This window comes from Cibotium barometz, chromosome 24, assembly GCF_041138505.1.
Source record: "Cibotium barometz isolate CiBa-2024 chromosome 24, ASM4113850v1, whole genome shotgun sequence".
Lineage (NCBI taxonomy): Eukaryota > Viridiplantae > Streptophyta > Polypodiopsida > Cyatheales > Cibotiaceae > Cibotium > Cibotium barometz.
Genome location: NC_141069.1, coordinates 41,556,715 through 41,584,100, shown reverse-complemented (window position 1 = coordinate 41,584,100; position 27,386 = coordinate 41,556,715). Strand labels below are relative to the sequence as shown.

General features: G+C 43.5%; 1 protein-coding gene across 1 annotated transcript; it reads left to right on the top strand.

Annotated features, from left to right (window-relative positions):
- Positions 1-407: 407 nt before the first annotated feature.
- On the top strand, positions 408-20,205 carry RFC3 (replication factor C subunit 3). The gene is made up of 9 exons (XM_086818641.1): positions 408-648; positions 12,651-12,867; positions 13,839-13,918; positions 14,147-14,306; positions 14,401-14,482; positions 14,564-14,693; positions 15,606-15,669; positions 15,893-15,961; positions 19,761-20,205. Exons 1-9 carry the CDS (start codon positions 471-473, stop codon positions 19,858-19,860), a joined length of 1,080 nt encoding a protein of 359 aa, XP_086674767.1. The 5' UTR covers positions 408-470; the 3' UTR covers positions 19,861-20,205.
- The last annotated feature ends 7,181 nt before the right edge of the window (positions 20,206-27,386 follow it).

Genomic DNA, 27,386 nt, shown 5'->3' with positions numbered 1-27,386 from the left:
TATCTAGCTCTTTCACACTCTCTTGTTATCTTGTATTCTTTTGAGATAACAGAGGAGTGAGTGCATGAGATTTTGAGCATTATAGAAGATAGCTTCTTTTTTTCAACGGCTAATCGTCGCGTTTGGTTAATCGGACAAAAAAGGGGAAAAATTCGAAGGACATATTATTGATAATAATAATAATAATAATACCAACATCGATAGGTCAGTTGGTTAAAGTAGGCGGCTAGTAACCCGACGTAATGGGTTCGATCCACGGCTGCCTACATTGCATGGTGCTACCTCATAATTCGTGAACCAGTAGGGTGGTGTGTGTGTAAAAGGGTATGGGGGACTCTCATGTAATAAAAATCGCCCAACTTAAAAAAATGATGATAATAAAAATAAAAATAAAAATAAACCCCTCACTGCAATTGCATGCTCTCCCAGGCTTTCCCGCGCACGGCAGCGAAGAACAGCTCTGTGCGAGAATGGACGGGCTTGTGGCAATGGACGTGGACGCGCCGGTGACGTCCAAACCCACCGCAGCGCAGAAGGGCAAGGCGAAGATGGGCGCTGGCCCCCCCAACAAGAGTGGGCCTTGGGTCGAGAAGTACCGCCCCACCTCCCTCTCCGATGTTGCTGCGCACAAGGACATCATAGATACGAGTCAGTTCTCTCTCATTCCAATAAGCTCGTCTTCACTGCTCAATGTTTTGTGCTTTGTGTGTGTGTGTGTGTACGGCAGGGGTATAGATCAAACCTTTGAAAGAAAGAGAGAGAGAGAGAGAGAGAGAGAGAGGGGAGGGCCTCTTGAGGACATACCAGAACGTCATGGACGTGACAGTGACTTGATGTCCACGGAGGGCTTGGACAGGTTGGCGTAGGGAAAAGGCCTCCCCAAGTCCTTTGCCGGCCATCATGCCCTCCCGGAGCAGACCTTACAGCGACAGCCAGACAGTGACAGCAGCGACAACCAGACTCTGGGAATGAATTCCATATTCTGTACCGGTGGCGCTTCTTCGTGACTCTGGGATCCGCGGGCGAGAGGCTTCTCTCTTGGTCTCAAGTGGTCTTTTTTTCCCCTTTTTCAGAGAAGAGTGTAGCAAAACTATACAAGATTTAGAGATCATCCGGATTCCTCATATACAAACACTGGTGGCCAAGCCAATCAGGAAGATTATAACGCTGAATAATTCCTGCAAGCAGAAACAGATAAAAAGGGACAGTCACCCCCAATATTCATGAAAGCGGTCGGTTTTGCCTCTGCCCACTTGGAATTACGTTGTATTCTGGTCCAATCGATATTGTGTTAATTCTTTCTATCTTTAGTGGTGCATATGCCCTATCAACTACCTTTTTGTTGTAATAATTCTTTCTATTTGTTATGATCCTTAGTGCTAGGCTTCATTATGGCTGAGTCTTCCTTGCATCTCCAGAGCTTTGACCGAAACTTAGTACACAGACCTTTGTATGAATGTATGCTCTTATGTGTGTGTGCGCGTGGGGTGTGTGTGTGTGTGGGAGCATATATTGATACCAAGTTCTATACCTACTATTGGGCACTGATGACGTTAGTGGGGATGTTGTAGTATCTAGTCCATACTATGCATGATGGAGTTGATGGTTTATTGTCTTGTGGATGACTACCATGAGGTTATAAATTGCACTTTCTTATAAGGTGAATTTGGGCATGTTCTTGGATTCATCTAGGTATATAGGGAACAAAGTGTGGGTTGTATCCATCCATATGACATGAAATGGTTGTGTGGGAGTGATCACTGGTCTCAAATCTGTCAATTTTCCTATATTCTTCCAAAATTGAGTCCACCACGACATATGCGAGTTTCGAGGTTGAATTGTATAGGGCTCACATTCCAATGTTTGCCTTGCTGGTTCACGCTAATATGAAATGTTTCGTGTTTGATGTGTCTCTTAGGTTCCTGTAGCAGAAGAATGTCAATGGAACCCGCAACAATTGAAGGATGGAGTGGTCTCTAATTTAAATTGGTTACGAGAATGTGCCCTTGTATAAGGACTATTTGTCGGGTTGGTTGGCAAGGTCTCTCCTTCTATAGAATGGAGTGGTATGCTAACAAGGGGTTTGGAGAGTGAAGGAAAGTCATCAAGAGGAGGTGGCCCCTCTGCCCCGCCCCTGTCCCCACCCCCGTCAAGATCACATACATGGAAACCCTAATAACTTGCATTGACTCCAAAGTTGATGACCATGATAGATTGTGGCTAATGACTCTCCTCCCACTCCCACCCATAGGCTTCAAGAGCCACCCCCGAGCCTTAGGTCCGATTTTCACGAGCCAGTCAAGCCTTGATAGTGTGACCTAGTGTCCCATACCACCAGATTGTTTGTCTACTTGCACAACCACTTTGGCCCTACGGCCTTGTATGCCTTGGAGACCTCCTTTTCCATGTGGATACCTCATAATGATCGTAAGTGAGTCCAAACTCATGTATATAGTAATGACTAAGCTATTATTGGCCCGCCATTATAAGCATCTAGCTGGTTTTTTTATCGACACTTCACCAATCCTGATCTCATCCGTAGGCCTTGGGCAAGACCTATTAGTCCCCACGCCCGGTTGAGCCCTAACCCTAATCTCGAGTTAGCACATCCCTTTAACTTTGGGATATCCTGACCCCCGGTTTTGACTTAATGTAGCTTTCCTTGTTAGAGATGCAAAAAGCAATCAATCTTTGTAGTATGTTAGGAAAAATTCCCAATTTACTTTTGGTACGGTAGAATTAAGTGCCATCGTTCTCTCCTTGTCTTGATTTCCTCTCTTCCTCCAGAATCTATCCTCACACAAAATGTGTTTCATGGAAGTCTCCACTAGAGATTCCATGACATGTACATGAAAGCTTGCAACAGAAAAGAACTCCTAAACCCTCATGAAGCTAGACCAAAATCTGAAATTTCCACTATCCTACCTTTGAGCTCACGGCTTGTAGAAGAGGATCGCTAGCTTAATGTCACATGCACTGTTACCAGGAGGTGAAACTTTTTGCAGTTGTTTTCCTTATTTACATTTCTTTATAAATATATATATTTTTCTTTTCTTTCTCTTTGGTTGCTGTTGTTTTTCCCCCGGGATCTCTTGGAAGGGCTTGGTCCATTGCAATGTCAGAATGGGTCAGCCAGTGGGACTTTGGACCAGTGGTTGGCTAAGCCTGAGAACTGCACTGAAAGATGAATGACAGTGTCCAGGACATGGCCACTGAATGAGGGCATAGGCCGGTTTATACGCTAGTAAGTGGCCGCCACCGAAATGTGAATGTATCTTGAATTCTGAGCAAATTCTGAAGTGACCATAGTGGTCAAAGATGGTCAGGAGACCAGAAGGAATGCAGATGATATCATCCCTAAAATCTAGGGAACTGCTATTTTTGGCAGTGTCGGAATTGAAAAGTGTTCGTGTCAGTTTGTGCGGAATGTCAAGGGGACCAAAAGCTGGCAGAGGACTGTTGTGAGAATGTGAACCAGTCAGGAGATTTTTAGCTTGGAAGATTGCATGTGGAAAAGGCTTAAAAATGTGCCAAGTGTCAAATTTATGTGCATTTTCCACACTGGGAAGAGGAAAGCGTGGGATTTTGGGCTGAATGAGGCTCATTTGCAGCCATGATGGTGGATTGTTGCAGGTTAAGAGCTATTGTGGTGCACTCCCTTGCCCTGCAACTCATGTATTGAGGGTTGAGCTTGCTCCCCACAGCCTCTCTCTCTCTCTCTCTTTCTCTCTCTCTCTCTCTCTTGCAGACTATGGTAATGCTCTCATCAGATAAAATCAGGTACAGTTGTGTGAATTTCATGCTTATATGCAGAGGCTAGTTGCCTCCTTGAACAGGAACCAGTGTAGTTAGTTCCTACACCAAAACAGGGACGGAAGAGGGTAATAACCTCTTCAATACAACGCTGTTTGAGCATTGTTTAGATGCTGTTTTTGGGCTGTTATGTTGCCCGGTTGATGCCAGAATGCAGTAGGACTTTGCTAAAGTCTTCCAGGACAGTACAAGGGTTAATTTGGGCTGAAAACAGAGCTGAAAACAGGTCTGTGCAGAAAATTACAGCAAGTTGAATTGTGATGTTTTGGACTCCATTGAGTAGTCTGATGCCTATGGAAGTGAGCCTGTAAGTTGGGACTCATTTTGAGATGTTATGGAACAGTTTTAGTGCAGTTATGCTGGCAAATTTCTCCTAGAATCTGTAAAACTCAGTTGGTGCAAGTAGAGTGCTCTGTTGCACTCGTGCTTTGTATTTTCCAACTTTTTAACAATAAAGAAATACCGCAAGGGGCGCCGGACTTCGGGGCCAATGTGTTGTTGAGCGAGGGAGCGAGGATTCTGTGATTGTGTGTCTGAGTAAGTCCAGGTTATTTGTGAATGAATTACCGCTTTATGTGTCCATAGACCGGTTCCATGGTTCCATTGCCGGGACAGGGTCCTCTTTTCTGCAAGAGCCCGGACACGGATTGGATTGGGTGAACAGGAGACACACACAGTGAAGTACAACTGATTATAGGTGAGAAAGAGTACGGTCTCTTTCTTTGGATACAGGTTCCCTTAAACTTTCAGTTGACAGTATGACAGACAAAGGGAAAGGCAAGCTCCCTGCCGAAGAGAGTTCCTCTTCTACTCGCAGACAGCGTATAGAGGTGACAGGTGCCCAGGTGTCAGCCTCTGCTCGGACGGAGCCAGTAGTACAGCTAGCCTTGTTAGAGGAAGAACAGGAACAGGAGGATTTGTTTCAGGCACAGCTTCTTAGCATGCTTGGAACTTTTCAGCAGCTAGTTAAGAATCCCAGAATGAAGAAATTTTTGCAGTCACGTACAGGGGATTCCCAGGTTGAAGCATCCCAGCATGCAGTAGAGAGGGCACAAGAACAGTTGCAAATGAGGGTAGAGCATGTTGAGCAGGCACCTATGATACCAGCTGATCCACTACAACATGTTACCCAGGCACAGGTACAGGCATTTAATGGCCAGGGCAGTTATGTGCAAAGGTTCATGCCGACCATTCCTCCATTCCTTGCTTCCCAGCCTGGCTATTTTGGTGGTGGGTCTGTTTTCCAGGCCATGGCTAGGCCGCCCACAGTTTTGCCAGGACTGATGTCAAGAGGGTCACCAGGAATGATGCCTATGGAAGCTGTGAACCCTCTTTATGCCAATATAGGTGTGCAGCCCGGATTTCAAACTTATTTTAGTCCAGCTTTGGGGCCCGCAGCACCTGTCAGTGTGGCTGAATTTTCTCAACCTAGTGGACAAAGAGCAGTAAGGACTGATGCAGAAAAGGTGCAAAAGGATTACAAAGAAGGAGGTCAAGCAGTAAAGTTTGAGACTTTCAGTGGGATGCAGGACAAATTGAAAGCGCTGACTTTTATTCAGCAGTTTGATGCAGCATACACTGGGGGTAACTTTACAGAGTCTTCTAAGGTGCGGAAGGTTGCTACTTTCTTGAAAGGTAATGCATTGCAGTGGTGGACCTCACTGTTGATGCAAGGACAAGCACCTGCTACATGGGTTCAATTTATTATGTCGACACAGAGGAGTTTCTTATCATGCCCTTGGAAGCATGTGATGTCCTGTTAGGAATTCCATGGTGTCATAGGAGACATGCAGTGTTGGATGCTTTCAACAGGAAAATCACAATTGTACATAGGGACAAGACTCATGTTTTGGATGTGAAACTGAAAGGAGAGTCTGTCCCAGTTATTTTTGCATTTCGAACCTGAATTTTGAATGACCTGTACACTTGTATCATATGTTTGGCAATGTACAGTTTTGACATTTGTTGTCAATGACTTAATCAATGAATCAACTTTCAGTGCTTTGAAGTTGTATCTGTTACGCTTCAAATGAATGATTTACATGTTGTGACACTAATAGTACAAGATATATGCTATCGCCCTGTGTTGCATCCGGAAACATGTATTTGAAAGGCTTGAACCTGCGATGGCACAAATGGTAGTGGGGAATTCCTATCATTGTCCCGTGTCATCCGTTGGCAGGAGATACATGCGATGACACTAATCACGTGGGGAATCTTGTGATCGTTCTGTGTCATCCGTTTGCATGTGGACTTGCAATCGAGGTCGCTTGCTTCTTTCAAGAGGGGGGTATGTCACCAGGAGGTGAAACTTTTTGCAGTTGTTTTCCTTATTTACATTTCTTTATAAATATATGTATTTTTCGTTTCTTTCTCTTTGGTTGCTGTTGTTTTTCCCGTGGGATCTCTTGGAAGGGCTTGGGCCATTGCAATGTCAGAATGGGTCAGCTAGTGGGACTTTGGACCAGTGGTTGGCTAAGCCTGAGAACTGCACTGAAAGATGAATGACAGTGTCCAGGACATGGCCACTGAATGAGGGCATAGGCCGGTTTACACGCTAGTAAGTGGCCGCCACCGAAATGTGAATGTATCTTGAATTGTGAGCAAATTCTGAAGTGACCATAGTGGTCAAAGATGGTTAGGAGACCAGAAGGAATGCAGATGACATCATCCCTAAAATCTAGGGAACTGCTATTTTTGGCAGCGTCGGAATTGAAAAGTGTTCGTGTCAGTTTGTGCGGAATGTCAAGGGGACCAAAAGCTGGCAGAGGACTGTTGTGAGAATGTGAACCAGTCAGGAGATTTTTAGCTTGGAAGATTGCATGTGGAAAAGGCTTAAAAATGTGCCAAGTGTCAAATTTATGTGCATTTTCCACACTGGGAAGAGGAAAGCGTGGGATTTTGGGCTGAATGAGGCTCATTTGCAGCCATGATGGTGGATTGTTGCAGGTTAAGAGCTATTGTGGTGCACTCCCTTGCCCTGCAACTCATGTATTGAGGGTTGAGCTTGCTCCCCACAGCCTCTCTCTCTCTCTCTCTCTCTCTCTCTCTCTCGCAGACTATGGTAATGCTCTCATCAGATAAAATCAGGTACAGTTGTGTGAATTTCATGCTTATATGCAGAGGCTAGTTGCCTCCTTGAACAGGAACCGGTGTAGTTAGTTCCTACACCAAAACAGGGACGGAAGAGGGTAATAACCTCTTCAATACAACGCTGTTTGAGCACTGTTTAGATGCTGTTTTTGGGCTGTTATGTTGCCCGGTTGATGCCAGAATGCAGTAGGACTTTGCTAAAGTCTTCTAGGACAGTACAAGGGTTAATTTGGGCTGAAAACAGGTCTATGCAGAAAATTACAGCAAGCTGAATTGTGATGTTTTGGACTCCATTGAGTAGTCTGATGCCTATGGAAGTGAGCCTGTCAGTTGGGACTCATTTTGAGATGTTATGGAACAGTTTTAGTGCAGTTATGTTGGCAAATTTCTCCTAGAATTTGTAAAACTCAGCTGGTGCAAGTAGAGTGCTCTGTTGCACTCGTGCTTTGTATTTTGCAACTTTTTAACAATAAAGAAATACCGCAAGGGGCGCCGGACTTCGGGGCCAATGTGTTGTTGAGCGAGGGAGCGAGGATTCTGTGATTGTGTGTCTGAGTAAGTCCAGGTTATTTGTGAATGAATTACCGCTTTATGTGTCCATAGACCGGTTCCATGCACACTGCACTCAGTGCACTCAGTGCATGGTGACAAACTGGCTCATCATCAGCAGTGCAACATTTGTACATTATTAGAACCCAGTATGATGATAATTGTCGTACGCCGTGACCCCATTGTACATCCTCAGTCTAGGATAAGTCAGGCACGAGCTACGTAGGCCATTCCTCAGCCTTAGCGGGTCGGTCAGTCAGTCAGTCGAGTCCCTTAACCCACTTGGAGAGAATCATTCATGCATGTAGAGTCTGTAGAAGCCTTAGGGTTTGCATCAGAAAGCACTCTGCATCCTGCATAATATGCATTCATATGCCTGTGCATCATTTAGAACATCCCAGAAGCCTTAGGGAATTTACTAGGATTTATTTGGTATTTTTTCCATATTTTATGGTATTTATTTAGCATTTAATGTCATTTATAAACATAAAGTTTATTAAATTATGACCAACCAACTTGACCAACCCCTATCTAGTATAAATAGGCTTGCATAGGGCTTAGTTTCCCATTCAGTCTTCAGTGTGCTAAGAGCTTTCCTCCTCAGCCCTAGGAGTACCCTTGCCTTCAGCTCTAGACTAGTCTCATCCAGCCCTTGGAGTACTTGAGTTTGCTTCAGCCAGCCCTGGTTCTCCAACGCAGCAGTTCAGTAGTCCCTACAACCAGAGGCGCAGCCATACAGCACAGCCATAGGCCCAAAGCAGCAAGCACATCTGTGTTTCTGCATAGAACACAGCCGCCTGCAGTTCAGTCCTCTCTACAGCCCTGCGTTTACAGATCTACAGCAGCCCTACAGTCTGCGTTTCAGTCCAGCATCAGCCCTACAGTCTGTGTTTCAGTCCAGCATCAGTCCTACACCAGTAATCAGCCCTACAGACCTGCGTTTGCAGATTCCCAGCAGTTTCAGCCTTGATTCATCAGTCTACATCAGTATCCAGCATTCAGAGCATCATCCAGGCATACACCAGTCATCTGGTAAAGGTATTCTATCATTCATAAGCATTTACAGCATTCTAACATAGCTTAGAACAGTCCACTGCCTTCTTTTCTCAGCCTCAGGTGTGCAGTCCTTCCTCATGCCCTTGGGAAGAGTGCATAGGCTCGAGATCAGTTCATTGAGGTGTTTCTACAGCGGTGTACAGTTGGGCCAGGCTTCAGACCATCCGAGATCTTGCGTTTGTCTTATCTACAGTCCACAGTCATTCTCTCTAAAGTAATAAAGCAAATACTATCTCGTTATCGGGATAGGGGGCTCTTCAGTGGGTAATTCGGGATCCAATCTGGTGTACAGTTCTCATCTCTCTCTCATATCTCTTTAAAGTTTGAAGTATTAAAGTGGATTGCTAAACTCACGAAACTTAGGATACAGAAGACGGTGTGAGCATTTGTGTGACAGGACCTTCCAATACAAAGACTTCCGTTGCATTTCACATTGGTATTAGATTCAGATTGTCCACACACACCGTATCCTCGCGTGGGGGCATCCTTGGATGGTTAGATTGCGTTCCGGCACGACCACCAAGTTTAGCATCATGTCTACAGAAGAGAGTACTCATCAGCCGGAAGATGTCTCCCCCGAAGGAGACCATGTTCTTCCGCCTACAGCAGACACCATAGCTCTTCTGAGAGCTCAGAACCAGTTGCTCATGGAGCGTCTCCAACTCTTGAAGGCAGGAGCAGCAGGTCCTTCTCCGCCTCCAGCAGCACCCGACTACATCTCCCTCTTCTTTCAGATGGAACAACAAAGGAGAGAGGATGAGGCCCGAACGAAAGAAGAAAAAGCAGAAAGACGGGACTATGAGGAAGCCCAATGTAGGATCGACGAAGACCGGCGTCAGGCTGAACTTGCCGCTCGAGAACACCAACGTGAGCTTGATCGAGAACGTATGTTACTCGAGCACCAACGGGAAAAGGAGGCCATACACTTGAGGTATGAGCAGCTCTCCTCAGTCTCCCCAGTCATAGGCGTCACCAGCCAGCAGTCCGTAGCAGCATCCACCACCGTCATTCGCAATCAACCAAACTTCGGTAAGTATGATGGTAAGTGTGATCATTCATCAGTTAATCAATTTATTCATCAGTTTAATGCTCATTTTCCATTAGCTAGGATCACAAACTCACAAGATAAAGTCCACTTAGCGGCTCCCCATCTCACTGGTGAGGCAGTCACTTGGTGGCAGCATTGGTCTAGTATTCATACAGACCAGGCCACAAGTGTCACAGCCTTTGACTGGGACATCTTTGTCCATGACCTGAAGACCAGATTTCTCCCGCCCTAGTACATGACCAGTGTGAAAGATGAGTTTTATGGATTTAGACAGAACGGATTCCCAGTGCTTCGGTTTTCCGGTAAGGTTATTACTTTAGCACAACAGTTAGGGTTATCTGCACAGGCTAAGATGGAGCAATTCATTCGTGGATTGGACTCTAACATTCGGTTCACAGTTCGTAACTTTGAACCAAGTACATATGACCGGGCTCTGACTCTCGCTCAGAATGAAGAAATGAAGTTGAACGGGGGCAAGCCCAAGCAATCATCTCTATCCAGTACCAAACCCCAGCAGCAGCAATCAGCTGCACAGACAGGGAAAGGTAATGCTTCTTCTAAAGATGCTAAGAAGGACGACAGTAATAGCTCCAGTTCAGGGAGTAAGAAAGATAGAAAATCTAAACCTAAGAAAACCCCTGATGAAAAGGCTAAAGCAGGCATTACTGGAGGTTATCTTCCTCCAAAGGAGCAAAGGAAGTACCAGTCAGAAAATAGATGTTTTTTCTGTCATATTATAGGGCATGGTAAGAAGGATTGCCACAAATGGCAAGCGGCACAAGCCGCCAAAGCTCCTTCTGCCACAGTTGCCACAGCCTCCCCAGCTCCTCCAGTCCCGCCTACTACCTCAAATGCAGTTCAACTTTTACCTTCTATGCATCCTATGCCATCCGTGGTATTTGATGCTAAGCAGGAGGGTGAGAGCGATGCTGCTTAGAAGAGCCTCATCCGAGCTTATGGCTCTACCCAGGGCCGACAATTTGTAGTCCTTTTCGATATGGGTAGTTCTGAAGACGCCATCTCTCCCCAGTTGGCTAATAAATTGAACTGCACATTAGTCCCCAGTTGGCTAATAAATTGAACTGCACATTAGTCCCATATCATCTGGATGTGGACGGGTTTACACCTGGTCTTCGCACCCACAGTTCCCAGAAGGCACAGCAATTTGCCTTTGAAGTTCAGAAGGCCTCATTTCAACGAGATTTCATCGTCTCACCTCTGTTGGGGTGTGACATGATCTTAGGAATTCAGTGGTTCCGTCAGTATGAGCCTATTTCCGTTTGGGGGCAAGACACTTTTACTATTTGTAAAGGTTTTCTTGAGCCTGTCATGATTTGTGGGGATAGAAGCATTCTTGGCATCCCATTGATTTTGCATCTCCAGGCCAGACGAGCTATTTGCAAGGGAGCAGAAGGAGCATTTCTTTATGTTCGTGCTCAAACAGCCCCTCCCTCATTAGTAGCATCCGTTACATATTCAGTCCCTCAGTTAGCAGACCTCCTATCCAGACATCAGGACATTATGCTTAGGGACGATCTCCCGCTTAGTCTCCCACCCTCTCGCCCCCTTGAGGACCATCACATTGATTTGGTCCCTACATCAGATCCTCCTAGCAGGTTTCCCTATGGTCTTTTCAAGACTTTAGAGGGCGAGTTAGAAAAGCAGTTATCTGAGCTTCCTAAGTCCCAACGCATTTTGATATGCTCTTTCACACCTGCAAAACTCCAGCCACTGGTCAACAGACAATGCACTCTCACGTGCTAGCAGACAGGCGTCCCGCCATTGCTAGACTTAGTCACGGTAGCAAACACAGCACATGAAAACAAGTAGTTCATCTACAAGTCTCTAAACATGCATGCATCTCATGAGTAATGCAAATGCACAAATACAATGGAACATGATGACGTGCTACCTGTCACACAGGTTGTACATTTAGCTGGCTTGTCCCTGTCACACTAGCTGATTTTAAGTGACGATGGATAAAAGAATGCTAGTCTCACTAGCTGATTCCAGTCACGTTGGAAATGAGGATTGCTAGTCACATTGGATTCTCATAGTCCACTAGTCTCACTGGCACAGTTAGACATAATGGCTAGTCACACTAGCTTATTCATTAAAAATACAATGGCTAGTCACAGTTAGACACAATGGCTAGTCACACTCGCTTATTCATTATGCCCCAAAGAATACAGACATAGAGGCTAATGATGTTCTCACATCCTGCGAAGGATGATTAGGGGGTCATGTGGTGACAAGCCTACTTTTTGAAGGCCTGTAAATATAACCCTTAGTCTTCCACAAAGTTTTTGGAGCAGCCAAGAGAGAGAAGGCAAGTCTTGAAGAGCAACAGTTTCAAGGTGAACAACAGCAGTTAGCATAGATCAATCCATCACTTGCTATTGCATCAGATTTCAGCATTTGGGAGATGACTACAGAAGGTTTCTTCACAGCCATGCCCTTTGAACTTAGTTAGCAGTTTAGTAGATCTAGCAAGGTTTTTGTAAATATGCAATCTTAATTTAGTTCAGCAATATGTATTACATTAGACTGATAGACTCAAGTCATCTGTATCATTTCATTTGTCTTTCCTTTCTTCCTCTTCTGTGTGCATTCTCAATTTTGCGCTACAAGGGAGCCTGAGGAGCCACACTTTATTTAGTGTACCTTGAAACTTTTGCGGGGTTCTTAACTTCTTTGCAGTATTCTAGAGTCTGAACATGTGTGCTCGTTAGCCAACAAATGCAAAATCATAGACAGTGCACATCTATATTATTGACATAAGAATGAATGAGTGCTTGCTTTCTTCTCTTTCAATGAAGAATAGAGATGTATTTAGTCGTGAAGCCTGGTGGTGAAGGGTTTCTTAAGGACCTGAGTTCGACACCGCTAGGCTACCTGTTGGACACATTTATGTCTATAACTAAATAATTTGTCCCATAAAAATGGAGAGATGTGTTTGGGTTTATCTCGGATTTAAGGTTGTTCTGTTGTCGTTCACTTCTTTTTTTATCTTGAATTCTAAAGAGTCTTGTTTAAAAATATGTTTGAGTTTGAAGAAGAGAAATTTACAATCAACGGGTTTTGTTTGTAGTCGATAGACTCACAGGTGAGAACAGGTTGCCCCATTTGCTCCTGTATGGACCCCCAGGAACGGGGAAGACATCAACAATTCTAGCTGTGGCTCGTAAGCTGTATGGAAATCAATTCCAGAATATGATATTAGAGCTCAATGCTTCAGACGACCGTGGCATCGACGTAGTGCGGCAACAAATACAGGACTTTGCAAGCACTCAAAGCTTTTCTTTTGGGTATGCTTTTGTTGTATGCTGTATTTTTGAGCTTATCCAGAGGACTTTTTCAAAGGACACTTGAAAAGTGGGTCAAAAACCAACATGAGTGTGTAAGTAGGCAAGGATTCTTGTGAAGCCTAGGCTTGCTCCTGATTTTCTTCTAATATGATGTGTGTTACTATAATGTTACTGGGGTTGCCATGTGTTGCTTTGATGACAATGCTCTATCTACATTCCCTCCTAGTTAATCTCCCCAAGAGCGTTGAGCAGTTTACTGTGAATGTTTGGCTAATGACCTTCTGTCTGCCACTTAAGCTAAGTCTTGAGAGTCACAATGGACATTTCGTTTTTTTCCCATGCAAACTTTACAGGAGTGTAGATAGTAGGAATTCTGTGTTGGAGAGGTTAGGGGTGGGAAGAATATGAGAGGGAAAAGCATTAAAATCATGTGGCCAATCAAGGAGAAAGTGAAAAGAAGCAGACTTAAAGGTCGCAGGAAGTAGGAGGTGTCTGGTGGTGCAAAGACAGGGATCTGGAGGTGTCCGTGGTTGGCTGCCATGCACAAGCCCTCGTAGGACATCTTGGTTTCAAAGAAAACTAGTAACTCATGTGCTATCAAGGGGTTTTCTATAGCTAACCCTCCAAGTACTGAGTGCTCACAGTTAGAGGGATGTGAAAGTTCCTATTAAGGATCATTACCTGCATCCATTTCAAGAATTTATGAAGCCCAGAGATATGCCTTGTGAATCACTATGCCCAGGTGACCAAAGTGATTAAGCTGGTGTTGGAGATGCCTTGCCTTGAGGGATCCTTGTGCACTCTCCTAGTGTTGTTGTGCAATGCCCTTGGTTTCTGTCCACGCATTTAGGGTCATCTGTACAAGTCAGCTCAGCACATTGTTAGTTTTAGAGTGACAAGGTTTTTTGATTACTCTGTTCTTGCTACTTTCTTGGCTAGACCATCATCACTAAATAGTTGCTATAATGCAGCACAAGAACCAATGTGAAATTAGTCATACTGGACGAAGCGGATGCTATGACCAAAGATGCACAATTTTCACTACGTAGGGGTAAGTGTTTGTGCTCCCTTCATTCTCTTCTGAAGTTCTTTTACTTGTAAGTTATTGGTGTGCCCTTGCCCGAGTTGCTACCATGCTGTCAGTTCGCACAGATACACATAGAGATGCATGCAGGTATGTAGATATGTAAGTATAGATATATGTATGTGTAAAACTCTCAAGAAGGTTCTTTAGCCTCAAATGTCTTTATTTTTAGATTACATTCTTGTCTTTCAACAGTCATCGAGAAATACACCAAAAACACCCGATTTTGCCTTATCTGCAACTACGTCAGCAAAATCATACCCGCGTTGCAGTCGCGTTGCACACGATTCCGATTCGCACCTCTCGATGCAGAAAATGTCACAGAGCGTCTACGATTTGTAATCAAGGAAGAAGAGTAACCTTCTATATAGACCTCTTCTTTAGGCAAACTTCTGACTTTTTACTTTTCTTTATCCATGGGTTTGCAAGCCTGATGCATATGCCAACAGGTTAGACGTCACAGATAGTGGGATTGCTGCTGTAGTGAGGCTAAGTAATGGCGACATGAGAAAGGGCCTCAATATTCTACAGGTTTGTCTTGCTACCAAAGCCCTGATCTGTTCTAAGATTTGTGTTCCCTCCCTTTCTAATTGCTGCTTCAATGTGTTGCAGTCCACTCACATGGCATGCCCGCAAGTCACCGAGGAGGCAGTTTACCTGTGCACGGGGAGCCCGATGCCTAAAGACATTGAGCAGATGGCATATTGGCTTCTAAATGAGCCTTTTGCCAAAGCTTATAATTGTATCCTAGCGTATGCATAAGTTACGGTGAGATTTATAAATTGGCCTAGGTTCGAGCTTGCTTTCACATTGACTTGGTTCCGACAAGATCTCCAGAAGCTGTGATTCAAGCTACACATGCAAGATAGATTTACTGGAGGAACCTTCATCATACAAAAGATGCTCCTCCATGTACCACAACCTGCCTTGGGGTTTTACTACCAAAGGAGTTATGATTTGTACAAGCTTTGCAGATGTCTTCCTCCAGTGAGCTTGGACAACTTTAATATCTGCCCCAATGCTTGGGCAAGTTCTTCAAGACCTTCCCAATGAGGTTTCCAACCCTGGGACAGCAGCACACAAGTATGAGGCAACTCCAATGAAAGAAAGATGATGGATCATGGGACAGCTTTAGAAGAAGCCGTACAGCTGCAATGGGCCATACAGTAGCCAGTGACCAGCTTGGGGGTGCTCGTATGGCACAGGAAGATATGACATGCGGAAGCCTTGACTTACTTGATCCAGCCCTAAGCCTACTAATTAGGAACACTTATGCAAAAGCAATGATTAGACAGAGAGAAACGACTTGTGTTTTCAGTATATTGATGTGGTACAAAAAGATGTCTTTGATGGTGCAACTGTGGTCCTTTGACCTTGTGGGCTTCTTCTTTGCCTGTTAGAGCCTGTTATTTACCCTAAACTTATCCTGCACTTGCTGCCAAATCAGGGATTAATGTATAATCTATTGAATGTTAAACTCATTTTTTAGGTAATTGGTGAAGCTATTGAAAGCTTGCTGAACGAAAGTAGGTTGGTTGTGAGCAGCTGACTTATCTCTCTGGTCTGAACCACACGTGCAAGTTGGGTTTACATTCTATTAAAAAATTTTGTGCGGCTTTTTTGTTTGTTTCCCATCTCCTTGACTCAAAAAAAGTAATCACAGAGTTGAAGACAAAGAAAGGGCTTGCACTTGTGGATGTTATCAGAGAACTTCATCCGTAAGTAGTTTTATTTTATATTATGATTTTATTTATCTTGGGTTTTGGGTTATAAATTTTATATTTGGGTGTCAGGCTCATGCCCCTTTCAGGCAGCAGCGTGGTGCATTAGTCACTAGGGCAGGGGTGCCTGCCTCCAGCTTAAAAAGATAATAATTATTTATCCTATTATCCATGCTCTTTTTCATTCAACTCACTTTTATTTATTTTTTGCCTTTTGCAGGTTTGTTTTCAGTATAAATATGCCTCCTGCTATTCGTGTGCAGCTGGTTAACTCTCTTGCTGATATTGAGTAAGTCTTAAATTGTACCAGTTTGCATGGTCAACTCCTACGGTGTAGATGGTTTTCCCAGATCATACTTGGTTTCTGTTATACAGTCTCAGAATCACTACATGCGTATTGGCTGGTTGTCTTCATATCACTTGCGGGCTCCTCTCTTCTTATTTCTCGTGAAAAATGGCATACATGTACGTGTACTTGTACTACACATACCCATACCCATACGCATACGCAAATGCATATGTACACATATGTATGTTGTATGCATGTTATATATGTAGACATACATTCATATATATGTCTATGGATGCATGCATACATATACATACATATGTGTGTGTGTGGTCATTTTTGGTAATCTGGTACGTGTTACAGTTGGTAGAGCGAGGCTTTGATCCTTGGTCCTAGGGGTTATAGGTCCATCATGCTTTCGTTATGCCTAGCAATTGTTCTTGTCCCTTGATCTCGATAATTGCTTGATTGAATGCATGATTGCTTTAGCGGAAGATAATTGTCAGAATGCGCAGCGGAGATGATGACCAAATTTGGGAACACGAGAGCAAACGCAATGCAGAAAACAACAGCACAAGAGAGAGAGAGATAGAGGCGTGTAACTCTGCTCTATATACACAAAGAAGATCCCGAAGTGATACAATAATGGCAAGGGGCTGTGGGGCCATTTTATATGGCCCCAAGCATGCAGTCGGCCTGCATCAGGGACAGCCGACTGGACACCAAAGGAGCCCACGACCTGCACACAGCAGTCGGCCAGCATAAAAGGTCCACGACCTGTCTAGACCAGTCGACCAGCTCCATAATGTGAACACAAGTGTACTGATGCAGTTGGCCACAGCAATTGGGTCCTCTTGCCATCACAGGGCGGCCTCCCATGCCAAGAAAAATAGGAAAAAAATGGGGAAAAAAATACAGGGAGTGAGGAAAAATGAGAAAACACCTACAAGGGTGGGCACACCCACAACAAAGGCCCTGGTGTCAACATAAATACAGGAGATGACTTCTAACCCCCTCTCAGCTCTTGGCTGTGAAACCAACCACAGGGAGCTGGGGTGCCGCCTGAGCAAATCCTGAGATAGCGACTTTGTGAAGAGGTCCACCGTACTGTCCTCCGTCGAACAGAACTCTAGCAAGATGTCATCAGCAACGATCTGTTCACGAACAAAGTGCCTCTGGATGACCATGGGTTCCTCCAGTGGAAGCCCAATCTTGCAATGCAACCTCTGCATCCTCACCACCTCACAAGCAGCCCGGTACCCTGCCTCTGTCAACGACAAGGCAAAAGATGACTGCCTCTTACTGCTCCATAAAACTGCTCCTGGGCCTGAAGTAGATCTCCTCGTGTTCGGATCTCCTCCCCAAACTGAGTCACTCCAACCGTGGAGTCGGACTCCATCAATCAATCCCCCTCCCGTGTAAAAGTATAAAAGAGTCCATGATCCTTCACATGCCGCAGAAACCACAAGATACGCAATCTTGCCTTCCAAAGAGTCATCCGCAACCATGAGCTCAACTGCTTTATCAGGAAGCTCCCATCCCATCTGGTGTCCATCAACCATATCAATGAACCATTCTGCTTCTGAGTCAAAGAGGCATCACACTGCTCACAAGGATCAACACTTGTTACGGTGCAAAGCCAAGTCCTAGAAACCTGTTGAAGACCACGCAAGGTCTTTTGAAACCTGTTAACCACCCCCTCTGAATCTGGAACCACAAAACCTGGAGAATGCACCTCCTTCTGCAAGTAATCAACTGCCACCTGCCTGGCTTTCCGAAAGGCCCCTGTGGAAAGAACATCCTCATCTACAGGAGTTACTTTGTCGTGAATACTACGAGACATCAGAGCATAAGTTACCTGTTCGGTTTCCTTTGACTGGCGAACACAAGAACCACCAACATCAGTACTGGAAAGTTCTTGCCAACTGTTGCCATCAACTGGCAAGCTATCCACCATCTGGTCCCGGAAAGCCTGCACTTGCAGCGTATCCACACTTAAGTGGCCATTACGAGACTGCCACTCATCACAAACCTGAGGACCTGGGAGAGAGAGTGATGAAAGCTTGTAAACTCCATTCCCCACTCCGCCTTCCCAAACCACTTGGCCTGTTGCTTTGTTCCGGAGAGCAACAAAATGCTCATCAAACTCCACCCGTACGCCAGTCTCGCAAACCTGATGCACTGACAACAGATGAAAACCAAGTGATAGAACATACAACACCTGGGAGGAATGCTTCCTCTCTCTGCCATCGGGAACTATCTCCATCCTGCCCTCACTGTGAACTGGGATAGTGGATGTATCTCCAGTAAGAATGTGACCAGAATACCTGCAGAGATCCTGTAAATCTGAACAGGAAGGAGTCATGTGCCTAGAAGCACCACTGTCTAGAATCCACTCCCGAGTATCCGTTGCGGAGAATCCTCCAACCTCGTCCTTGCTTGAAGAAAATGAAACATCAGTGTCCATCACCTCCAGGTGCACAAAAGCCGCAGTCTTCATGATTGATGCTGAGGAATCTTCACCCTTCTCGGTCTTCTGCTTGGGACACTGCCTCCAATAGTGGCCTTTCTCGCCACAATCATTACAGGTCCTCTCTGCCTTTAGTTTCTTGCGGTCAACGACGGACTTCTTCTCAGAAGACTTCTCGGATGAAGCCTTCCCTTTGCCCATGTTACGGCCTTTCGACCGCTGGCCAGTTAAGGCCTCCGAACCTCCACCCTGAGAAGGGTTCCTGAATCGTTCCTCCTGGTCCAAGACCATGGGCACAAGCTCCTCCCACGTGATGGTGCTGAGCCTGCCACTGGTAATCAAAGACGAGTAAAATGCTGAGTACTGAGAGGGCAAATGCGATAGCAATGTTATGACTATGTCCTCTGACGATATCTCCTTCCCAGCCTGAAGAACTTCCTGTTGAAGAGCCTGCAGCTTGTTAATATGCTCCCGCATCGTCAATGACTTTGGAGGGCTCATGACCCGCATCTGTACTTCCAAGGAAATCCTCTTCATGGGCGATACCCTGTTGTAAAGAGAAGCCAAATGCTGCCGTATACCTCTGGCCAGCGTCATATGCTTTACATGATTGATTACCTGTGGTGTGCAGTTGAGGAAGATAAACAAACGGACCCTGGCGTTGACACGATCCCACATCTGGGCCTGTGCCTCCCGGTCCTTTCGCATCGACGGTAACTCCCCTTCCTCTACTTCCGGCCGTGGAACCCCAACAACGATGAAATCAGCGAGGTCGTAAGACTCCAGAAGAGATTCCATCATAACCTTCCATATGCCGTAGTAGTTCTCGTCCAATTGACGGTCCACCGGGAACGTGGGGAGTGTAGGGATCTTCACATGCGTCTCGGCCATCTCTAACAGATCTGCCATTGCGGGGGTGTACTGTGTAAAAAAAGGGTGGGTGGGTGGGTGGGAACAAAGAAGAACTTACACCTGCAAGTGGCTGTCCAACAAATCAGCCCGCCGTCTCCTCTTCCTAAACAGTCCCGTACAGTCCACCAATCAGCAACACAACAGTCCCGTACAGTCCACCAATCAGCAACACAACAGTCCCGTACAGTCCACCAATCAGCAACACAACAGTCCCCCTCTTGCTCACACAAATCCCAAGAACAATCAAGAGCCTAGGGCTCTGATACCAGTTAGAACCAGAGAGGCCTTAAAATTAAGATCCATCATGTATTGGCTATTTTAAGAGTGATTTTGTAAGAATTTGCAAATGGCATCTCAATTGAATGATAAATCTAGAGTTAACTTCTTTCTCAACTACCAATATTGGCTCTCTTGCAGGTACAGGCTAGCATTTGGGACAAATGAGAAGTTACAGCTTGGAGCAATGATTGGTGCCTTCACTCATGCTAGAATTGCTCTTGTTGCAGCTGCAGAATAATCTAAACTTTCTGGTTGCATGGTAACCTTGCCATAGTATGTTGATGAGACCATCCTTTATTTATAACGAGTGCTCTGGATGATGCACCACTTTTGGTGCAAGTTTCCTGCCTGCTTACATACCGCTTGCAGTCACAAAATCTGTAGGTTGTCAAGGCGCTCTTTTGCTGGCTCGTTTGCAAGATTGTTGATGTAGGCAATGCAATGATGGTGGAGTAGCACGTTTGTTGGAGTGGTTTAACACATTTTAGATCATGTTAGTCAATATGCTCCACACACGCGCGCGCGTGCGCACACATGTATGTATAAATTGCGAGTTCATAATCTGAAGTGACTAATTGGAGAGTTAGTGTTGAAAGGGTTTGTTTTGATTACAGATGGCTTGCTGAGGACTTGTATATTGCTCATTGGTGAGGTACTTCGTTGAAGGGATTATTAAACTTTGTATAGATTGGGGTATAAACATGAGCATCAATGTGATCTTATATGAAGCCTCCTTTTACATAATAATGGGTCTAATCTTTCAAGTGTACTCTGCTTAGCCAACAACTGTTTGTTTTGCTTGGAGATGTATCTGCTCTATCCAAGAAAACTTGTTTACCTTGAAATTCCCTTGTCTAAAGCCACCCTGTACTTGTGTAAGAAAACCATGGGTACACACCATGTCAAAATTCATGGAGTGCAATACTTGGAGACTAGTGGATGAGAAGCCAACTCTGTCTTGCCAAAATTTATGGATTGGGGGATGAGAAGCCAACTTTGTCATTCTCAAGGTTCATTAGCAATTAAGTTTAGTTGATTGATCTACTAGTCAACCAAGGGATTTATCAAGGCAAATTGGTTTGTTGAAGTTGATGGTGGACATGTCTACATTGTTGTTTTGAGGGGATAAGTAAAGATCAATTCACTAACTGTTGCTAGGCACCATTGTTGGATGTGACTGAATGCCATTTCAATGTGGTTTAGTCTCGAGATAGTTTTATTGCTTGATTTAGCCTTGAGGTACACGTTGCTTGAGTATGCTTGGTTTGACCTTGAGGTACAGGACTCTTGGAAACCATGTTGGTCAAGGGTTTTATGTGAAATTGAATTGAGAGTCCAGAGAAGGTTATTTGTGTGTATAGGCACATAACATCAATACATTACCGATAGTGCTTAACATGGGGTTTGAACCATAGACCATGAGACTGTTCAAAGGATAAAGAGGATGGTTTGAACATGTGATTGAATTTTCTCCCTTGAACAATCAATTCAACAACACTTCAAATTCATGTGTCATATTGGGCGACAAGTTAGGGTTAGGGTTATGTAAAAGAATCAATCATGTTATGATTGCCAATCAATATAGGGACAAAAGAGACTACAATTGAAAGCATATCGCATACATATGCTACCCATTGTGGGAGAAGAAATTAAGACCAATTCTAGCATTTAGTCCACTTGGAAATAATTAAATAGCTTAGTTTACGGTTCCCTATTGAGTCAATAGTTTAGTAATTGGGAGACTACTATAGAAGGTTTTTGTGCTTTGTTCACATTAGTGTCCTTTGAGCTTAGAAAGTAGTTTAGTCTTAGTGGATCTAGCAAGATAAGGTTTTGTTTAGTTGAACATTAGCAAATAGACTCGATTGATAGAATCATATCTTCTTGCTCTCTCTCTCTCTCTCTCTCTCTCTCTCTCTCTCTCTCTATTTATTGTGCTTTAAATTAGTTAAAAAACCCATGTCCAATAGTATACCATCATATTGATATCAAAGGAGCCCTTATCTTAAGATATATAACAAAGGTTCTAGAGTAGGCCTAGACATAATTTACAAATTAGTTTTGAATTTGGATGAATTTTACCCTTTGTTACCACTTCGTTGGTTAACATGGTTTCACTCGTATTTCCTAATGTAAGGCGCTTTGTCATCTTACCAGCATGGAATGATAGACTGTTCCTTGTAAGATGGTGATGGAATCAAAGCGGCCTTATCCCAAGCATATTGCCAATTAGGGAAGTCACAAACTTGATGCACATATTTGCTTAAGAATAGAACAAGTGTCAATGGACTTTTTCAAGTTTTGTCTAGCCTAGTGTGAAAGCTAGTTATTTTATATAAGTAATCTTTAACATTAAGTAATACACGCGTGTTTCCTTCAATAGAATATTTGTAAGCTCTTCCTCCTTTTTGCTCGCTTGCTCGCTTGTGCTCTATTGGATCTTTGCATAGCTTGATGGTTTGCTTGCTCAGACAAGATTGTTTCTCCTTGCTTGAGCTTCTTTACCACCTCTTGTGAGAGAGAACCACCATGAAGGCTATTTTCTCTTTGTCTTCGTTTAGGTAAAGAAAGTTTCTCCTCCTCCATCCCTATAGCAAAGGCAACATTTTGGAGTGAAAACTTGATGGACTGGCTAGCACATCCACATTGGGATGTTGTATTTGTAGCTCTTAACACTAAACGATACTTGTTTTGGCATAATCTAAAGTAAGCCCCTGTCTCACGAACATATGTGCTGTCGATGGGGATTAGCCTAGGGCTTAACTTTGTTTTTTCATCCATTCCAAGCTATTGGGATCACCTAATATTTCTTGGTGTTGATTAGGGGATCACACTCCAAAAAATATACAGTTTTGGAGCCTTGGATGTATTAGATTTACTATTTTGATTCTTGTTTGCATTTGGTCATTTTTTTATTTATATCTAGTAGGGGAAGACCCTTATTTCTTTGGCTAGTTACATGATTTTGAAGTCCAAAAGGCTTTGATTTTCTATTGCATTAAGCAAAGAAATAGCTTAGTAAATGTAAGCTACAAGATCCATTTAGTGAGAATTAGAGTGAGAAAGTTGTGATTTTTTGTTTATGTATTTCATAATTTTTGTTCATGCGTTGTGAAATTGGTAATTTAGAGTACGTAAAATTAATAAAAAATAATTTAAAACACTTAATCACTTGCATTAATATCATTAATTAAGATTAGGATCTTGATCGTCCTCGATCTAATCCAAGGAATCACAAAAAACTCAAAAACTAGGCCAAACCATCTGTTGGGTTGGGAGATGTGAGCACAATCTCATGAAAAAAAGACGCGAGTCTAGAGACGTGAGTTTACAAGACATATGATGTAATTTTGTAGAGGGAGTGTGACTTGAGTCTACACAATACATGATGTGAGCTTGCAAGATGTGACATGAGTCTACAAGACATGATGTGAGTTTGCAAGAAGTCAAACGTGAGTCTATAAAGATAGGACGTGAGTCTATCTAGTTGAGATGTGAGCCAGGTATAAGATGTGACATAAGCCTAGAAATAGTTGAACCTAATATTATGCCAACTAATTAAAACTGCCTTGAAGACTTGTAAGAACACATCTACTCATGTCTTAAAAGATTTTCTTGCCATAGAATCTATACCAGCATCAGATTCTAAGGAAAATCCTTATCTTTTTTAAATAATTATTAGATCGTTAAGTGTAATTATTTCTTAATAATTACTAACCAACCTTGTCATAGGTATGCCACTTGGAATCTATGCCTAAGTATGCCTATTTTATAAAAAATCAAATTTTGTGAGTCTATCTCATACAAAATCCATGAGCCCAGGTAGAGTCATCGATGACACGTGAGTCCACAAAATGTGAGCAAACCAAACATGACACGAGTCTAGCTCACTAGACCTGCACCCATTTCATACAAAAAAAGGCATGAGCTACTAGACGTTGTGAGGCTAGAAAAATGAACTAGAAAAACATATATATTTGTATAAAACTCTGGAGTTTGTATCAAACACTGATGGTTGGTTTGCATTTAGGGTAGGTATCACATCATGGTTGTTTATCTGGGTAGAGAGGATTGTGCTTTGAAGTGCATTTTTACATGTTGTATATATAGCATTATGCATGGTATGTGGGGGAACATCACAACTAAGGTGATGATGTGGTACTTTGTCAGAATTATCCATGTTAGATATGTTGCAAACCCCATAATAGCACATGGGTAATAATATCTAGGAATAGCAAACTTTGAGAGTAGTTTGGGAAGTTAGGATGCAATGGTTGAGGGCCTCTTTTGATGGGATTAGGCCAAAGAATGGAAATATTAAGGTGTGGGCAAAGGTTGTAATGGTTTTTAAAACCTTGTATATAAAGACTAAATAAAGGTTTTTTCTTTTACAACAGCTTTACTAAGGTGTAATACCTTAGTGACTAGCATCAAATGCGCAAGGTGACGGGAGAGCGAAGAGCTCGTCGTTCGCTGGGGGACTCTCTGGAACCCTGAGAAGAATCCGTCAAAGTCGAAATAGAAAGAGGATGGAAGGAGCATGAAGGGGGTGAGGCAAGCATCTGAAGAAGTAGGGAAACCAGGTGGGAAGTGGCACTGTTGACATCTTGGCAGAAGGCATGGAGGACTTGGTGGCCGCCTCAGAAGATGCTCGAATTTGTATCACTATAAATAGAGTAGAAGGCATGTTGATTACGAGGTGAGTACTGAGTAGAAGGGGAGATATTGCTTTGTTGATCACCTAAAGCTCAAACAAGAGAACCATGCAGGTTTCTTAACTTCTTCTCACTTCCATTCCAGTGTTGGCTGTCGGTTTTGTTCACATGGAAGGCTATCTTCTTTAATGGTCTGATTCAGCTAAGGCTATCCACATGATGTGTACAAGAAGACACAAGCAATCCAAAAACCAATAAGTAAGCACACACAATGCAAGCGTGAGTACCACCTCGTAAAAGGAGCCCATTTTGGAAGCTTCTTCACCATGTAACCAAATTCTAGTTCCTCTTGGTTCGGATAAGGAACATGGAACACGAGAAAAGATAAAAAACCAATTGAAGAAATACAATTAATTAAAGGGACTACTTCAAACCTAGGTGTTCCATAAGGTCAATTATGTAATGTGTCCTCAATCTCCGCAAATATGCAACCTTAGAGCGAGCCTTAGAGTATGACTAAATTTGATGGAATTGGAAACCTAGAGAAGTTTGGTCAAGTTTGTGAAGCCATGGAAAGGATTGATGATCCCACCAAGATTTGCTCGTGGACTTTGCCTTGAAAGAAAAGTAGGCGGTTTAGGACACTAAACCCACTTGAAAAGGCCAATTATGAGGTCTTATGACACACTTTCATTGCGTAACATTCTCACCACTCATATGGCTACTCAAATCTACAACCTCAAGCAAGAGGAAGATACAACCATGCCACACTTATATTGTGTGACATTCTTACCCAATGGAGTGAGATGGAGTCCCATTGCTCAAATCTACAACTTGAAGCAAAAGAAAGGTGAAACCATGTGGGGCTACATTGCTAGAGCTAAAAGTACATGAGAAGCAGTCTTAGAGAAAGGTTGGATGACTTATTGCTCATCGATCGATTCATAATATGATTGGTGTGAAGAGAGAGGCTTTATGACCATCTCTACAAGTCTAGACATTACATCTTTGATGAGTGTTGACGCCCTTGAGGTATACTTAACAATTTGCAAGATAGAGATGTAGAAGTCATCTACCCAAACCAAGAGATAGGGGATATATTAGTTGGGTAAGAGAACCCAACCACCACCAAAAAGAGTCCTAATTAAGGACATGAGCATGGAGGAGTTGGCAGACAATATGCTCTATCCATTAGGCTAGCAATGGAAACCAAGGGAAACCTTAAGGCTAATCCAAACCAGAGTTCCTCATGGTGGCAGACACCCACAGTTATTTCCACGGAGAGATATGGTTTGGTGTGTAATTTTTTGTTTGAAACGTACAAGCATGGGGAGTTTGTTGGCTAAGGCCTAGATAATAGTAGTATTATGCTCATTGCCAGTGTCACATGAAGCATGATAGAGCTCATTTTTGGTACCAAGTAAACCTGACATAGTGGACTTCGACACCATGACACATTAGGAAAAAAGGGAGCTCATTTTGGGGCCTTTTAGAAGAGAGAGAAAATAGGCTCTCAACCAATCAGGAGTGGGCCAATACGTTGAAAATTCAACAAAAGAAGATGAAAATAAGAAAAAAAAATAGTACTGTATGTTCGTAAAAGCGTGTCACATTAATAAGGTGATCCAATTTGAATCTTTAAAAAAATTATTTTCTGTGCAGAATTTGGTGATCCGAAACGGCACTGGAAACGCTGGAATCGGACATCCGGAGGTCCGGAAACGGCCAAAAAAGGCCCCAAAAGTGAGATTTGCTGATAAACGCGATTTGGTACCTTCTTCCCGGGAAGAAGGTACCAAATTGCGTTTATCAGCAAATCTCACTTTTGGGGCCTTTTTTGGCCGTTTCCGGGAAGAAGGTACCAAATCGCGTTTATCAGCAAATCTCACTTTTGGGGCCTTTTTTGGCCGTTTCCGGACCTCCGGATGTCCGATTCCAGCGTTTCCAGTGCCGTTTTGGGAGTTTTGGGCCGTTCCGGACGCGTCTGCGATGTCAGAATCACCAAATTCTGCACAGAAAAGTGTTGCTCTTATATGAACATTGCATGTAAAGCATGTGAAAGAATATATTTATTCCTTTTCACACTGACATTTCTCACGCAAGTATCCATATTTTCTTGCTTTTGTAGAGAGAGAAAAGAGAAAATAGTGAATTTCTTACAGGGCTCCAAAATGAGCTTCCATTTTTCCTAATGTATGCTCCCCGTGCCATGGGGAGATGGAAGGATATAGCAATCTCTAATGCTACTATGGTTTTATCACCGAGAACATGTTCTATCAAATCCATGAGAATAAGGAGGAGAAACGAGAGGCTAACAACGAAAAATGGAGGGCATGCCTCAAGGCGATTGCTCACTCACTTAAAAAAGAATCAAAGAGGTTATAGACTATCAAGTATGCAAATCTCGATATACAAAGCTGACCTTCATGAGGTGATGGAAACAAAAATAATGATGGGATCTACTTGCTTTGAGCTAGAGTTTCTCCTAGAAAGAGCACCTAGCTAGGTAGCCACCTTGGGGTTGACATTGGGGCTAGGTATATAACGTAATGTATTGGGAGATGTGGAATTCATTAGGTTACCCACCAACCCTCACATCAATAGATACCCTCACCTACTAATAGCAGTAAACAACTCCCAATCCATAACCGTTAATTGTTTTGAAGCAAAATTTTATATTAGAACTAAACCTATATCTTGTGCAAGTTTTATGTGACCCCCACCGCACGTACAATAATGCAAGAGAGCATTGTCCATAGAAGGGGATGGATTGCACCCCACCACCGCAATGATGGTGGGAAAAGAAGAAAAGCTAAACTTGAGCTTCTCCATGGAATGGTTACTGTATCCTTGGTGGACAAGGACAAGGACACCCCTAACCTTAACGTCCCAATACTTGTCTTCCAATTACATGCCATCATCTTAAATAACCCTCTACCACAACTCTCACGTTAATGCATTGGCTAGCCCTTTGTACCATTATGGTGATCTAAAATCTCACTTTGACAGAGACGAGACCACGTTGTCCCAAGCCGCAACATGCCACATATGATGCCAAATCCCTAAGAGGACTTGCACACAAACTATCATGCATTAACAACCAAGCAAC